Source organism: Pterocles gutturalis, unplaced genomic scaffold (assembly GCF_000699245.1).
Source record: "Pterocles gutturalis isolate BGI_N339 unplaced genomic scaffold, ASM69924v1 scaffold20448, whole genome shotgun sequence".
Classification (NCBI taxonomy): domain Eukaryota; kingdom Metazoa; phylum Chordata; class Aves; order Pterocliformes; family Pteroclidae; genus Pterocles; species Pterocles gutturalis.
Genome location: NW_010123750.1, coordinates 20,992 through 38,932, shown reverse-complemented (window position 1 = coordinate 38,932; position 17,941 = coordinate 20,992). Strand labels below are relative to the sequence as shown.

At 37.9% G+C, this 17,941-nt stretch overlaps 1 protein-coding gene across 1 annotated transcript in view; it reads right to left on the bottom strand.

Annotated features, from left to right (window-relative positions):
- Positions 1 to 219: 219 nt before the first annotated feature.
- The window catches only part of TRAPPC9 (trafficking protein particle complex 9), a gene marked incomplete at its 3' end in the record, with an annotated part of 37,870 nt that continues 20,148 nt past the window's right edge, over positions 220 to 17,941 (bottom strand). Inside the window, exons 9-10 of the mRNA XM_010078047.1 lie at positions 3,003 to 3,129; positions 220 to 365 (exon numbers count right to left, since the gene is read on the bottom strand). Of these exons, the coding sequence (XP_010076349.1) occupies positions 220 to 365; positions 3,003 to 3,129 (273 nt within the window). The remainder of the gene's footprint in view (positions 366 to 3,002; positions 3,130 to 17,941) is intronic.

The following is a 17,941-nucleotide window of genomic DNA, read 5'->3' as shown; positions in this document are numbered from 1 at the left end:
TTATCACCTCTGGAAATCAATTTTATCGTCTACGAGACTTTATTCCTCTTTTGAATTTGAAACTGTCCCACAGAGAACAAAGCTTTGCTCCTTCAGAACTTTAGGCTAAAAAGGTGATTATTTCAAATATAAGAAAGTAATGTTCAGGTTTGCTTTCCTTGCCCGAGAAAGCTTTTCTATTTTAAGAAAACAATGAAAAATACTGCAAAATATTCTTACCTATTTTCTTATTTCGTTCTTCCCCACGACTGTGCGCAATAATTGGAGAATATATGAAGGGGCTTTTGGTTGACACATTCTGACCAAGTAGACTTTTGATTTTGTGAGGTCGGAGACTGGTTGGGAGGTTCAAGAGTTTCACAGATCTGTTGAGTAAAAATTATTTTATAATATTTTATTTATTCTATTTTATTTTGTAATAGACAGTTGGGTTACAAATGAACTGATAAATACTAAATGACACTGAGTAAAACACTTGAAATAAAGCATGAAGTAAACACCTACAGTACAAAAGAAAGTAATAACAACCCAAGGAAAACAAAGACAAAGTTTCAGAAAGCTCTCAGAAAAGAAATACAAAAGGAAAAAAACCTGTAGAAACCAAGAAAAACAAAACTAGCCAGACTGCTTATCTGAAATCCAGCTATTAAGTTCCAAGTTAAGTACAGACTGAACAACAGATTCACCACAAGTCCAGTGCAGAAAGCAACCAAGTATTTAACTTAAACCCAAACTAGAAGCTAGACAAAATTTCACTGGACAATTTAATACAAACAAAGAACTTCCCCAAGGTGAACAAAACAGATTTTAAAACAGCTAAAATGCACAGAGTTGCTTCTGGGAAGAAGAAAATGTCTCAGAAATTTGCGTGGGTTTGTTGAACAACCACAGAGCAATTAAAAATAGACAGAAAATGAATTATTTATTAGACCCAAATCCCTACAATACCAAACAGGGAAACCACTGGCCTTCCAATGCTGATGGGAAATTAAAGACTAAATATTGGGCACAAGAACAAGAAATAAATTAGTGGATATTCACTAAAAGTAGTAGCATTAAAAAAGCCTGTAAGACTTCTAGTTATTTAGGGTCAGGAAGGAGCAATGAAAGAAAAAAACAACAAAAGGTGAATAAAGGCACTATTCAGTATTATAGCTATTTTGGTAAAGTCTATTAAGCTTGAAGTATTTGTGCTTTTAACGAAGAGTGTAAATAAAGAGCCAAGAATCTCCCCTTTACAATCACACATGGATTAACCTCCAACTTTTTTAAAATTTGGTTTTCAAGTTAAAAAAAAAATCCAATAGAATAAAACTATGATTTTTTTAATTGCTACAGACATTCCACCACACTGAGGTAGACAAGCAAGAATGAAATAAAATGCTCACAAAACTTACCAGCAGTAAAGATACTTAAAGGTGCAGTACACACGTACCAAGACATGAACAACAACAGAGTCTAGCTAAAACCTTAAGGGACTTCTAAAACCAGTTAAGAGGCCAAATGCAAGAACTCTAGAAAACCCCAACTTGTTCAAAGATTAACTCCCGTCTTCCCCCCTTTCCTGCATCCACCTCTCACATTAAAACTTATCTCACTGGAACCCTTTGATAATGCCATAATGAACCAAAGAGGTTACAGTACATGATTAAGTCGTCACATTTTATCAAGTTCTTCAAATACTATGACAAGAGCATTGGAACTCTAAGTAAGAAATCTGCCTTCCACAGCTGTAAAGGTCCCAGAAACAACTTTAAATCAAGTGTCTTCACTTTGAAAAGAAGATAAGTATTCTGTTTATGTTAAAACAGTTTTGCATCATTTACAGGATACAACTGAAGTAATTCACTTGCCAAAGTTCCAGAATTCTACTTCATTTCAAAACAATAAACTATTACTGAGAACATGAAAATAGTCTCTACGTCCTTAGCACATTTAGGAACTTGGCACATTAAAGAACAGTTGTATCAATATCCCACTAATAAAAAGTACATACATACAAGAACACAATTTGGTTTAAAAATTACCCAAATCATTCAAGATAATGTGCAACTGCTGGAAAATCATGAAGTGGTAAGAGTAACACTACACAGACATGTTATCTCTGTGATCTGAAACACCTAATTCACTAGATAACACTAGAAGTATTTTGAAGCAAGAAATAAATCACATCCACATATTATCTGTTGGTGATACTTAGTGTCAGCATTGCAGACAAATGCAAAATAAAAGACAACAAGCCTGAGGAATAAAGAGAAACTGACAGATTCCTGAATATTTCATATTTTGAAACCTCTTATGATAAAATTTTGTTTCAAATTAGAGTGCAACTTAAGCAAAAAATGTGAATGATACTTATGTGAGGAAACAAACATTACATTTGATAAAGTGCTAATAAAAAGGAATTTTGTTTTATATATAGAGAAAAGTGATTTGGCTCATCCATCACTATTATACAAATTCTGGTGGATAACACCTGCTTTATCTTAATGCATGACAGTGAAAGGAATGTTCCTCAGCCACATATTAGACAGCTATATCCTCACACAGAACACAGAAAATTTTTTAATTCCTTTGTGTGAAATGCTTCAGTAATGTACATTTTCTAGCCCCTAGCCCAGCCCAACTGAATTCAAATGAGTGACAATTAGGAATTACAAAATAATTTCACTAGCTACCCAGAAGATCAAAATCTTGTATCTGGAAAAAGTTGTGTTAATTAAAGACAACCTATAATGGAATACTTTCCAATCCAACATGCTTTGAATTTATGAAGGTTCATCAAAAGAAATAAAAATTCATCATGACGCTTTCCAGATTGCACAGAAAATATTTTCTGCTCAGAGGCTCTATTTTTGCCTAAGAACTTCTCAAAACAATTTGACATTTTTCCATGTTATTGTGAACAGCTTACGTCAACTGAGAAGACTGCATCCTTCCAGTATCCTTTAAAATTTGACAGGTACTGTGGAAAAGTTAAAGACTGTATTTTGGAGTCTTACCTCACAATAGGTAATTTGGTGAACGGAACAGGAGGTAACTTCAAACCATCTGGCAGAGTGATGAATTCCATTGTACCAGGGCATTTTGCTGTGTAGCTTTCCAAGCTCTGCGTTACATCTTTCTTTTCTAGAAAATAAATTTGTTTAAAATAAAATTAAAACACAATTTCAAACTTACATGTAACAAAAGCTTAAGATTAAGTTATAACCCAAAGTTTTACTTTTTTTTTTTTCTATTTATACAAAATATCTTCTAATGGAGTGCCAACTAATGTTTGCACACAGTGCTTAGAGTTATGCTCCAGAAGCCTTAGTAGATGGATCAAATACAATTAAGTGACCTTAAGTAAGACAGTTTTCTGGACTTTTCAGAAGTTTTGCAGTTTCGGTCTATATCTGCTTTTTGTTATTTTTTTCTTTGCCAAGATAAAAATTTCTACAATTTCTCTAGTAAATAATCCAACACATGTTAAGGTTATTAATAATAGCACTGTTATGTGAACAAGCCCTGTTCTGAAATGTAAGCTGAAACAACACCAAAGGCAACAAAGAGAAACAAATTATTTTTTATGTTACCTTGTGTTAAAACTACCTAATTCTTAAAATAATTGTACTATATTATGCTACTAAATCATAACAACTAGTAAGAAAATTTTTCTTAGTTTTTTTCTTAAAAATAGAAGAACATTTGAACAAATATATGTTATTTGGATTCTCTTCGATAATGTACAATAAATGCTTATGAATTTTATCCAACAATTATTTTAATCAATGTATAAAATTGTGTCTCCAGAAACAAAAAGTCTGTTTGGAAATATATGGCCTGAACACAAAATTGTATTTCTCTGATGAAATGGGAGTCTGCAAAGAGAAATAAGCCTGAGAGTGTGTGTTTAGAGGGGAGAATGCGAGACCTGAAAAGTTAGACCTACATTGTTTTGAAGCACAGTGAACATTCCTCCATACATGTGCTACCAATAAAAATAACTATTCAATCACTGAACTGTTTCTAGAAAATACTTCAGAGATCAAAATACCCAATGATAAAACAAAATAGGAAAGGGTGATAGCAAATTACTGCTTTCCAAAAAAACCACTTGGACAAGTGTTTATGCAGCAAGGTTTTGGTAGCGAGGGATTCAGTAGCAGTGAGACCAGGAGTAGCTCCATCTCACAGAGCCAGTGCCAGCCAACTCCAGAATGGACTCCCCACTGCCCGAAGCTGGGCCCATCAGCTATGCTGGTGGCACTTCTGTGATAAATGTATTTAAGAACGGGTAAAAAATGCTGCTTAGCAGCTGTGAGAGGGAGGAGTGAGAAAAATGTGAGAGAAACTTCTTGTAAACCATTCCACTGCCCGAAACACCATCTTGGGCCTTGATCAGTGGATGTCTGTGCTGCCCACATCAATCCAGCTTAGTTTGTAAGCTTTCAAGGCCATGACTATATACTCTTTCAAAGCAAATAAACATTGATTGTAATGGCCTTCACCGTGAAATTAATGCCACATAACTGACAAATTGTCTGTGTTTCACTGAACTGCCTCTTGAGCCGCTCACCACATTTTAATTGGGTGTAGGAAATGTTCCCAAAAACACACTATTAGACATACACATACAGTCGGATCAGCATAGCACAGCCAGGAGTTGTAGTGGTTCAAGAGTATTTTCATAAAATGTTCAGACTACAGCATTCAGCTGGTTATTTACCATGTTATGTGAGCAAGGCCACACACAGTACAAGTAGAATCCACTGAGATGGAAAGCATCACAGCAACAAAGAATAAGAAGACAACACCCCAGTATGCACTTAATTCTGCTTGAAACCAGAGGTTGGTCATTCTGAAGAACTGGCTTTCATTTCCTAGTGTGAAATGCTGTCAATCATTGTATTCAAAGAAAGCATGCTGCCAGTTGCAAAAAGAATTTGTTTACAGACTTTAGAGTCACATTTTTATTTCACAGTTGAAGCTCAGCATGGTTTCTGCAAAGACACAGCTAAAACAAGACTTTTTTCTGTGCTGATATTGTATGAAATGCAGTTTAAAACATGCTGCTGCCAAGCCAGCAACTCTATTACTTTTTACTTAGTACTGCATCTCAGCTGAGATGCTAAAGGAATCTTCATCAGCAGGACATTCATGATGCAAAAGAGCAGAAGCTGCATGATCTTGCCTGAAAGCCACTTCTGAAAGCAAATGTTGGAGCCTTTCGCCCTTGACTGAGCACCTCTGCTACCTGACCTCCATGGTATAAGTGAATGATACAAATTTCTCTGCTCAGTCCAATTTGCAAAGCCAAAAAACCTGCAACAGACTGCTGCTTTCTAACAGTTCTGAATGTTCCTAGCATCTGCCTGGTTGTCATGATATTTTGACACAATCAGGAACTGCACAAACCTCCTGTGAGGATTTATTCAACTACTGAGTCTCCTGACCCAGAGTTTAGAAGACTGCCTGTGACTGGAACAGTTATCACTAGTACTTATCTTTATCTTTGCAAAGAAGAGATAGAAAACAGCTACTCTTGGAGGTCTTTATGTCTTCATAGTTGTATATATCAGTAGGGAAGCAGTCACCACTTGATCCTTTGACCTGTGAATTCACCTCAACAGCTTTAAAAGCCCTCACTGCAGCTGGAAACACTACTGTATACTCTTGTGTAGGCACTACAGAGACTTATTGAGTGAGAAATTATGGGTTATTTTCTCATCTGGAATAACTACATGAGTTCATTATTTTTTTTTTCTCCATTTTGTCTCCAGACTCATTGAAAGATCAGGAGCATAGAACAGCTGCAATGAAATACGGCTGAACAAAGCCATAGTGACCATTGCCACTTGAGCACATACTTCTCTGCTTGTTCAGAATAACCTCATACTACAATTCCCCCATTTTGTACCAAATTGTTTTCATTACTTTTTTTTTGGCTCCTTCTAACAACTGAAAAATTTGCAAGTCCACCAGTATTCTTGGTAATTTTTTGCTTAACTACTTCATGTCAACATAATGAACGTTGTTTTTGTCCCAAAGCTGCTTCAAACCTTTTTTTAATATGAGAACACAAAACTCTGATAGCTTCAGTTGCACAGTTAGAAACCATTTGTGACTTCCAGCTACTAAATGTGAAAAAGAAAAGTCTTTCTGATAGTTTCACAATAATGTGAAGCAGTATTTCACAAAAATTGAGCCATTGAAAAGCCAGACCAGGACAGGAAAGAAAGTCAGTTATAGACCAACATTTTTAAGCACTTCAGTAACCATGATTTAAGAGTATCACACAAACAGCATTTCCTGCCTTGGGAGATAACGAAGCAAATTAGAAGAACACAATTGCAATAACTGTATGTTTTAGGGCTCTTTAATATTTGAAGAAATTTAAAATATCGGTACTTGGTCTCAGTCCCTACCCATTAAAAATATTTGTTCTCTGGCAAAAACAATAGATTTATCTTATTTTGATCAAGTCATTGTGTGCCTTGCAGAACAACCCACAGCAAGGTAGAATGAAGAAAGGGAACAGTTTATGTCTGACCTACTAATTACACTGGAAGACAAGCAACTTTGTTTCCTTATGTAACTTGCTTAAATATTGAAAAAGGAAGTTGGGAAACAAATAGCTAAAAGCCCTCTGACTTCTATTTTTCCCCTGGTGATATGCCCAGAATGAACAGTTTAACAAAAAAAAGCTAGTACCCAGGGTTCTTCATGATGGCTGAGCTTTTCCTTGCCCCTTGAAAACAGCAAATAATGTTCACAAAGGAGAAATCTGAGGAGACCTCCTGCAGCAGTCGGCCCCTGAGAAGGAGCAGCCTGCTGGCCTGCCCAACTCTCTCAGGAACAAAGAGTCACACATCTCCTTGATAAATTACTAGCAATGTGTAACAAGACAGAAAGGTCAGTCTGACAGCAGAAAAAGCATGAAAAACTAGTTTCTGTACCCAGAAACACAGATATTTTCCAAAAAGAGAGAGAAAAAAAAAAATTGCTCAGTGAGCACTCTTACAACTAGAGAAGGAAACCAGTCGGTGCCTGGCCAGGGAGATCTTCAGCATCACCCCGCCATCAAGACACAGGGTATTCTTTAAACTAAAAAAGAATTTCAAGAAGGCCACAAAATACATTAAGACCCTCACAAAACCTGAAGTAGAACTTGAGTATTCATAGACCGTAACCATTACAAACTTTTTATCTTGAAGTTAATCACTAGATTATAGCATGTATGCAAAGGTCTTCATGAGCTTTCAGGAAGTCCCTCAACTCTAATTTCAGATAGATGCAGATGGACAGTAAGCATCCTATTTGTATCATTCTTCACTACCACAAGCGAGCTAATGTTGTAAGGGAAGTGCCTTAGCAAGACTTGCATGACCAATCCACTAATTCAGTGTTTCTGTTGTTTAATTCAGCAGAACAGAGCAGGTCTCCTCTAACTTGCAGGCAAACATCACCTGTTTTCCCATGATGTTAAGTCCCATAGGTATTCAATTACAGCATTTTCTACAATTTTAGTAAACAAACAGCATCTCTAATATTTTTTCTAAAAAATACATGGAGCAAGTAAACGACTTCAAACCACTCAGCGATCTGGTATTTGAACAAGCTGCTTTGAAATCAACGCAAGGAATGCTGGGGTTTCATTCCAATATTCTCTATTGCAATAAATACTCGCCTATGTTTTTATACTGTCCCAAACAGCTACATTTCAGACTCTTACCTATATTCATCAGGTCATCAGTTAGACAGGAAGCACATGCATCTACCTGTTCTATGTATAACCAGCTGTTGTGAAACTGGCACAGCATTAATGTCTCTGATCTGTTCTCCACACCACAGTTTGTCAGTAGACTCAAAAGCTGTTCTTATGGGAAAACCAGAAAGGCACCAGCAGACAGCATATTATATGAATGCTGTTTCTTTGAGAAATCAAGCAAAATAAATCTCTAAATAAACACAGTGGAGCCTAAAACTAATAAAATTCACAGTTACACATGGAAAAGAGCAGGAACAACAAGAAAATAATCTATGCTATCCAGAGAGCTAGATCCATTTTCATGAACAGATCATCATGAACAATATCAAAGGAAGTGGCTCCATCCACACAAAGAAGAGAATGAAAGCAAAAGGATTCAGTTATTTGTTGTGTAATAGCTCATATTTGAAAAAGAAATTATCAGCTTTAGTACGAACTTTGCCAGGAAGGGGGGGGAAGAAGACCACCACAGGGAGAGAGAACGGGAAGAGACTGACTAAACACACCACAGTCTTCTGTCACAATAATTATCTTTAATAATTGTATAAAATGTGTACACATTAAGTCACAGCCAGGTTGAAATTCACAGCTAGCAGAAAAATATTTTTAGATAAAATCTCATGAAAAATTGACAAAGCTGAAGTCAGAGTTCAGAAACACGCCATTAAAATTTCAGTATCTAGTTCTCCAACGTATCCAAGAACTTCAAATGTCTGTATACTTTACATACTACAAAAAGATATTTTGTACATACAAAATCAGTAAACCACTGAACAGTAATAATGATTTTTTCATATTAAGAAATACCAGAAGACTGACCTTAACATAAAGTGGAGCAAATTAAGCATAGATAACTTCCATAATAACAAAAAAGTTAAGGGCTGCAGCAAGGCTTTGTAAAAATTTACAGATGCAATGGCGTAACTGTTAAACACATCTGATTTTGTGTTTCAGGTGGAAAAGCACAGAGACAGAAGATGGCAAGAACACCACGCTAATTGCTGTAGGACATTCTTCCCAGAATACTATTATGCAAAGTCACAGGAATTTGGCCAAAGAGGATTATCATGATTGAAAGTTTCAATGCCTCCACTAATGATAGAAAGAGAAGAGACTCTTGCTTGAAAAAGGACAGTTTGTTTAAAAAACTAGACATATGTCTGAAAACTTACAACACATCAGCTCTCTCTGCTAACATACAGTTAAGTTTCCCCATCCTTCTGAAAAAACATGTCTTCAGTATCACTCCTAGATCTTACTCTTCTTTTCTTAGCACATCCAGTTTTACTCAGTGGACATCATATGGGGAGTTCAGCAAAGTACAGGGATGATCCTCTTTTAAACGTGGATATTTCTTTTTATATATAAAGTGCTAGTTTCAGTAGCAGCCTTGATTCCAGTGGCTTCATTTGGATTTAGGCTAAAGAGAGCAGTACTCAGTCTATTAAGTGTCATATAAAATTTATTTGAATTTTAGTAATATAGCACCTCCTAAAATAGCTTCCTTCAGTACAAAAAGTGGTAAGTATCCCCGCCTGTCACAGAGGAGACCAGGGTTCATTTCCCTGATGGGAAGCCAAAAGTTTTTGCCCAGAAAGCAAATCATCTCCTGGGCTGCATCAAAAGAAGCATTAGCAGCAGGTCAAAGGAGGTGATTCTCCCCCTCTACTCTCCTCTTGTAAGACCCCACCTGGGGTACTGTGTTTGGATGTGCAGCCAACAGCATAAAAAAGGCTTGGACCTGTTGGAGGAAGTCCAGAGGAGAGCCGTGAAAATTAATCAGAGGGCTGGAGCACCTCCCCTATGAGGACAGGCTGAAAGAGTTGGGGTTGTTCAGCCTGGAGAAGAGAAGGGTCCGAGGAGACTTAATAGCAGCCTTCCAGTACCTGAAGGGGGCTACAGGAGAGATGGGGAGGCACTCTTTATCAGGGAGTGTAGTGAGAGGACAAGGGGTAACGGGTATAAGCTGAAAGAGGGGAGATTTAGACTAGACATTAGGAAGAAATTTTTCACTGTGAGGGTGGTGAGACACTGGCACAGGTTGCCCAGAGAAGCTGTGGATGCCCCATCCCTGGAGGTGTTCAAGGCCAGGCTGGATGAGGCTCTGAGCAACCTGGGCTAGTGGGAGGTGTCCCTGCCCATGGCAGGGAGGGTGCAACTCGATGATCTTTAAGGTCCTTTCCAACCCAAACCATTCTATGATTCTATGATTGTATGAAAAATATTAGCTCTTAAAAATACAGCACAAATTCTGCATGTCTTCATATTGCCAATTAAATTATGTCTTCCCTACAGTCACTTTTTTTTCTGGAACAAAAACTTTGCAACTTGTCTTCATTTGAACACTTTATCTTTTCCCTCAATTAATCAAATCAGGCTTCTTCAAAAATCAGAGGTAACTACATGAAGATGGGAATTTTGAGGTAAAGCTTAGAAACTTCATTTTGTTCATGAATGACTTGAAACAAATTAATAGAAAACTTTTCTAATTAAAAAATGCAGTTTTATTGTAATGATTAATCTGCTGTTTTACCTAAGAATTTGCAGATGGTGTTGGCTGGAATGTTTGTACCTCATCAACACACAAGTCTCAACAAGGGTAAATCATGTGTGGAAGACTTTCAGGTTTGTTTATAATGCTAGACAATTTCGATGAGTTTTCATTTACATTACAGTGTTTTTCTTTCAGATAATATGACTCAAAAAACTTGGTCTTCATATTTTGTGCTACACAAATGAATTTAAATCTTTTATCGCTGTTGCTAGTTTAGTCAGTCTCATATTTATTCCACTTCAAAATTAATAAATTCACTGAATGAGGATCTAAACCAGAGTTACTCAAGCATAGCTAAGCAGATCGTTATTTGTAACAGATAAGCATGCACAGACATTGTGGTTTTCCTCTTAGCAATCTTCACTTTACACATGTTTAAAAGACATGTCTTTCAAAAAAGTAAATTACACCTTTTTAATAATGCAGTTTGAGTGAAGTTATTTAATAAGCCAGCTTGTCTCTAGAAAACACCAATTACAGAGAGATTTTTAAAAAATAAAACAAGCTCAGAGAGTTTTACCCTGCTCCTACTATTTTGAATTAAAAAAAAAAAAAAGTTTTTAAAAAAGCAGGAAAGTGCTGCAGATAAACAACTCCCAGCAACGGAAGCACTTAACATTGCTAAAGTTTTATAGTACACAACTGAAGAAAACACAGAACTAGATGGAAAGCTGAAAAAATCACAGTTCCACGATGAACAAGAAGAGTTAAGTGGCTTCTAAGAAGTTTCCTCCTACTTTATGTGCAATCTCAGAAGTCTTATTACACTATGTCAGAAAGCATTTACATTCAAACTTTTTTTGATATATTCATTCTTACACCATAATTGTGCCACTGCTATGCATCAAACACGAGGTAACAAGTCTGTTCAATTACATTTTTATATATATATACATATACTTTTTTTATATATGTAGACAGATAAGATATGGCACTATGCTGAAACTTTAAAAAGATTTCTGAGTAATGGCTAAGAACCTACCATGCTGCTATAAATATTCCTTGGTAATTATATTGAAGATTTCAGTCTCCATCCTGAAATCAGTTAATTTTAATAGCACAAGACCAAACAAGCTATCTCCCTTTTGAAAGATTTATTGGTTAGGGAAAAACAACTTGCAGGCACTTTGTCAACTAAAATACAGTGCAGTGCATTAAAACAAGTTCATTAATGTCAGTTAAGTAAACCTCACTTCAACTCAGAAGTTTACATCAAGTTTTAATCTGCATTACATCCTATGTTCAGTCGGATTGTTTAAAGCTTCCACCTTTTCAGCCCTTGAAATCACAGAATCACAGAATGGTTTGGGTTGGAAAGGACCTTAAAGATCATCGAGTTGCAACCCCACTGCCATGGGCAGGGACACCTCCCACTAGCCCGGATTGCTCAAAGCCTCATCCAGCCTGGCCTTGAACACCTCCAGGGATGGGGCATCCACAGCTGCTCTGGGCAACCTGTGCCAGTGTCTCACCACCCTCACAGTGAAAAATTTCTTCTTAATGTCTAGTCTAAATCTACCCTCTTTCAGCTTATACCCGTTACCCCTTGTCCTCTCACTACACTCCCTGATAAAGAGTGTTTCCCCGTCTCTCCTGTAGCCCCCTTCAGGTACTGGAAAGCTGCTATTAAGTGTCCTCGAAGCCTTCTCTTCTCCAGGCTGAACAACCCCAATTCTCTCAGCCTGTCCTCATAGGGGAGGTGCTCCAGCCCTCTGACCAATTTTCACGGCTCTCCTCTGGACTTCCTCCAACAGGTCCAGGTCTTTTTTATGCTGGTGCCCCCACATCTGAACACAGTACTCCAAATCAATCACTTTTACCTTTCTAGAAATGAATTTATGCACTACCAAGGATCCTAGGGGAAAGGCTGTCCTAATTTAAATGCAATGTTCAGGAATAACATTGCTTATAACTACAAAACATTGCAATGTGCTGACAGGCTACGTCTATATTAGCGATTATTGCAGCACAAAGGGAGAGAAGCTGTAGAGCAAAGCAGTTGTTGCCTACATTACACACACTTCAGCGCGTCACTTGCGACAGTCAGCATAAGCAGACCTTCTAAGAGAAGGTTTCCAACACAGGAACCCTCACTTTCCACTCTCAAGAAACAATATCAAAATCAAGTCTATTCTAAAGACTCTTCTAAACAACCCTAGCTCAGCAACAAATTGTGATATTATAATTTTTGTCAGTTTCCCAATACCTTACAACTTTTGAAAAGCAAAAGCCTACACCACATAACTAATAATCTCTTTTGTTAACACCATCATCTCATTCAATTATTGTTTGTTTCTCTCTCTTCTAATCATTTATTAATCAGTGTACCAAAAGGGTTTTTTTTTTTTAATTTGGCTGGGACAGTTAACTTTCTTCATAGTAGCTGTTATGAGGCTGTGTTTTGGATTTGTGCTGAGAAGGCGGCTGATCACATACTGATGGTTAGAGTTGCTGCCAGGACAGATGAGGACTTTTCAGCTTCTCTGCTGTGCCAGGGTCTGCAGGGGCAGGAGAAGCTGGGAGGGAGCACAGCCCCAATTACTGGCCTAGGAATCAACCTTGGGTTTAGGATTGAGACCCAAACTGGCCAATGGTCTATTCCATATCATGCATGGCATGTCCAGAGTATAATGAGGCTCTGTCCAGAAACTCGATCACTCTCTCAGACACTTGGGCTCTTCTCTTTTCCAGGATTGCAGTTTCAGGACTCTCTCTGCTCCAGGATCATTAGCCAGGAACAGGCTGGGCCTTGGTCATCAGGTGGTGAACAGAATTACTGTGTATCACTCAGTGTATTTGTGTATTATGACAATTATTACTAACACTATTCTTAACAATTTTATTGTAGTTCAGTTATTAAATTGTTCTTATCTCAACCCACGAGTTCCTTTATCCCTTTCTCTCCCCTATCCCTGGGGAAGGGTGAGCGAGTGACTACATGGTATTCACCACTAGCTGGGTTTAAACCACAACAGCAAGTTGCACCTCAAAATCTCTTCTGGGCTTATGTTCCTCCCTTTCCTCATTTAATTTATCAGGGCTGACATTCCCTTCTACTTTCTATGTCTGGATACAACATCCACTTTTATACAGCAAACTTCTTTTTTCCTCCCTCAATTGCATTTTTTTGCTGTTTAACTACCATTGTTTTTTTAATTATTTCTTAATTATTTTTATGAAGGAGAACACACTTACTGAGAATCTCCTATGACATATTTAAGCAGTCTCCATGCTACGAGCAAATGTACCACTCCTTTTATTTTCTTCCAATTAGCTTCTTCACTTTTATGTATCTCCTCTCAAAGCTTATTACTACTGTCAAGATGGTTTGTTTATTTTAAAATCAGGCATTTATATTTGTTTAACCTATATTTTATTTTTATAATTTTATATTTTATTTCTGTAACTTACAGTCTTGTTTCTTGTGACCTAAATATGAAGAACAGGAGAAAAAAAAGATGAGGAGCACTATGGGAATAGGCAGGAGGAACAGTGAACAGAAGGGAGCAATAGCGAGCAACCAGCTCAAACTAAAGAAAATGAGCTGAGGCTTTCAAGAACTCCTTCCACAGCAGTCTAAACACGGAAAAATCATAAAGTCATAGCAAGACATAAACAAGAGAACAGGATAAAGCTAGATGGAACATACATAGTCAAACCTGTGTGGGGAAGTATAACTCACCAAGTGCCCGTGCAGGTTGATTTAATTTTCCCAGGTGTTTGAGTGTGTGCTGGTTTTGGCTGGGGGAGAGGTTGCTGGTTTTGGCTGGGGTAGAGTTAATTTTCTCCATAGTAGCTAGTATGGGGCTACGTTTTAGATTTGTGCTGAAAACACGTGTTGATAACACAGGGATGTTTTAGTTACTGCTGAGCAGTGCTTACACACAGTCAAAGCCTTTTGTGTTTCTCACCCCACCGCACCAGGGAGTAGGCTGGGGGTGCACAAGAAGCTGGGAGGGGACGCAGCCTGGACAGCTGACCCCAACTGATCAAAGGGATATTCCATACCATCTGACACCATGCTCAGCCTATAGAGCTAGAGGAAAAAGGAGGAAGGGGGGGACATTTGGAGTTACGGCTTTTTGCCTTCCCAAGTAACCGTTATGCGTGGTGGAACCCTGCTTTCCTGGAGATGGCTGAACACCTGCCTGGCATTGGAAAGCAGTAAATGAACTCCTTGTTTTGCTTTGTTTGCATGCACGGCTTTTTCTTTACCTATTAAACTGTCTTTATCTCAACCCACAACTTTTCTCACTTTTATTCTTGTTATTCTCTCACTCATCCCACTGGGGGCTACTGAGCAAAAGGCTGTGTGGGGCTTCATTGCCAGACAGGGTTAAAGCACAACAGGATAGAAATTCAGAACAATGCTTTAAGTAAAGCTCCTCAGAAACTGAGTCTGCTCTTTACTACTGCCAATATAGTCTTGTCAGAAGAGCTGCACTTAAGGGCATTTACATATTCACTTTTGGTCTAGCTGTCCATTTTTATGAGCTCTGTTTAATATTCTTATTTCTTATATTTCTGCACAGCAAATGGAAATTTAAATATCACCAAGTGAGTGCATATGCAATCTGTTCTATAAATGAAAATGTCTGTTAAATACTACATAGTTTCCCCTTTCAAGCTGTGACATAGAAAGGCATATTTGACGAGTTGTCAGACACCATGTCTGACATGATCAAATTATGATCAGTCCAGGCTTAACCATAATTTCTAAAGATAAACAAGGTTTGGGGATTTTTTCTTGGATCAAGCTCGTCACTTCTTTGCAAAAGGCAGAGACCTCACCCTGGCAGTTGACATGTCAGCCATCACCTGAGCCCAGCAGTCTTGAAAGGAAGGTGAAAAGGTTCTGAAAGCGATCTCTGATCTGAAAGATTATTGGCATGCAGTCCCTGTCCACCAACGACCAACTACTCTAAGCTGTCAAGGCATCAAAGTGGTCTGCTCAGCCAACACTGACAAATCCATCAAAACTGATCTAGAGTATGAGGGGAACTGAAATAGCATTCAGCATGAATTCTGGCAGAAATTCATCAGGGAGGATGACCTCCACACAGGCTGAGAATAAGCATCTTCTGGAAGGTGAGAGATTGTTTCCATGTGAAAAGGTTTACATGGCATGGATCAACACAGCTTATGATTTTGAAGTACGAAGTAATAGCCATTACTGAAGTAGGGATAGAATCCTGCCACCTTGGAGTTCAGAATCATGTCTATGAAATTCACACTATGGATATTTCTGAAAATTCAACTCAGGACCTTGAAAGGAACAAAAAACCTTTTGGATTTTTCTATGTTTTTACCATCCTACTGACGAAGTGCAGGCATGGCACGTGGTTGCTATCTGAGATAAGCCATAAAAACAATTCCTGACCAAGTAATGGTCTCAGCCAATCCATGGTTATTTCCTGTGCAGTGCCTGTATGGAGATATATGAAGTAGACACACTGAAAACGCAAATTCACACACCAAATCCTTCCTAATGGAGACTGATGAACTCTGTTGACAAGGTTTGCTTCTAAAGATAAAATATCCAGCTACAGCAAGGAAACCCCCCTAACTCCTTCGTCACATGCAGGACCTCATCTGTCCTCTGGTTGAAGAGAGGGGTCATAACAAGCCTCTCACTGAAGATTTCACGTCTTTCAGAAGAAGCAATGACTGTGGCCAGAGGGATGAGTATCCACTTTGGGGAGGACAAGCTTCTCTCAAAGGGGTATTTGTAATGAAGCCCAGGATATCATTTTTAGTTTGCTAGGGCTGAAACAAATTTCTTCATGACATCAGTAGAAAGATAAATAAGCTAGAATTGCTCAAAATCTTATACTCCATGAGCAAAGAAGCCCTGATAACCAGGTCAACAAAACTGGAATACGTGTATCTTATTTGCCAAGCTGACAGATATTTTGTGCTTACAGCTATGGAACTTGGTCTATTTATTTTTGGTCACTGCTGCTGCTGAAAAGACTAAAGGCAAAGGTCATCATAGAAAGACTCTGAATTACATGATATCCACTATTTTCTGTCTTTCTGATGTTGAAAGGTAAAAATGTACCTACATGAGAGGCCACATGGTTGTTCTTCAAATTGTTAGCCAACATGGTTCTGTTTCTGAAGAGAGTATTTGTGTTAATCTAGGGATGATAAGAGCAGCACAACAGATGTTTTGAGACACAACAGAGCTCAGACAATCATGTAGGCTGTACCCAAAATCAATAACCATGATGGAAAGAAGAAAAAATAAGGAACCCTGTCATTTGTCTTGTTACCTTTGCCTGCTGACTCTCCAGCACAAACAGGTAGAACTGGTGTCAGAAGGCCAAGGTGCACCTTCATTTTAGCCTCCACTATCTCAAACCCCTGCCAAAGTGCTTTGGGAACCAACCTCTGTCCTAAGGTCTGGTAACAGAGGATGCAGCTGGAATGCATTCCACACACCGGAACAACAGGCACCCTAGGATGGTTCAGGAAGTACTTCTAGATATTGTTCGCTCCATCACATATTGTCAATCATCTCAAGAATAAAGACATACAGAACACTGGTCAACAGAAGAAAAACTATTTACGCATGTTTAATGCAAGGCAGAATCATCATAGGGTCAGTAGTTTAATTAATTAAGTACACAACAGACGGAGCAGTAGAGATCTCAGATGTGAAGCCTGTCACCTCGCTAGAAGGCTGAAAAGAACTAAAGCACAGCAACAGTCACAGGACAAGAAGATCTTAATGGCAAAGGTATACTGAGAAGCACTGAAAAATGTACATTATTTCCCAAATTAAAAAAAAAAAAAAAAAACACTAAACAGAGGGAATTCACTGTCAGGCAAAGACCTAAATTTCTTTGCTGCAGGAGCCACCAAGGAGAGATGTTTGACCATAACTACAGGAGAAAAGAGAAAAGAAAAAAAAAAATATATACACCATTTTACTCCCATCCTCTTTATCATAAACGTGGGAATAACTGAAAAAAAAAATGCCCCTTTTACCCGGCTTACTGTAAAAACATTTTTTTAAAACCTTTCATCACTAGTTAATCTCATTAATATGGGTGATAAACAAACCCCATTGAACTATCTTTCCTAAGAAATATAATACAAACATAGTAGTTGTCACCTTTTGCTTTTCCAGGTGGCTTTGTAAATGCTGCATAGCTCTCCCCTGCAAAAGGGTCCTCACACACATCATTACCATTTCTAAAAATCATCCACAGACACATTCATTCCATTGTCATCCACTGACAAATTTAATAAATCCCACAGAAATTTATTGCTGAATTATTTTTTTTTTAAAGAAACCATAGAAACTTACAGAAACTTAAGCCTACTGCCGTAGTTAAACACTGTTTAATTCAATTCCATCCCGTTCGGGATGGTGCCTACTCCCTTAGATGAATTCTGTAGCCAGAGTATGAGTGTTTCATCAGAAAACTCATGATAGGTTCAGTCTGAACTACCGTACACTCTTCTTTTCTGAATTTACTTGTCATCCTCAACTCCTCTCAATCTCTTCATTAATAGCGCTTATGAAGGCTGCTAGTATTTTAAAATAATTTTTTTTAATCCACATGCAAATTAAGCCCTCTGGTCATATTCTTAATATTTACAGAAGAAATAGAGCATGAAGCTTG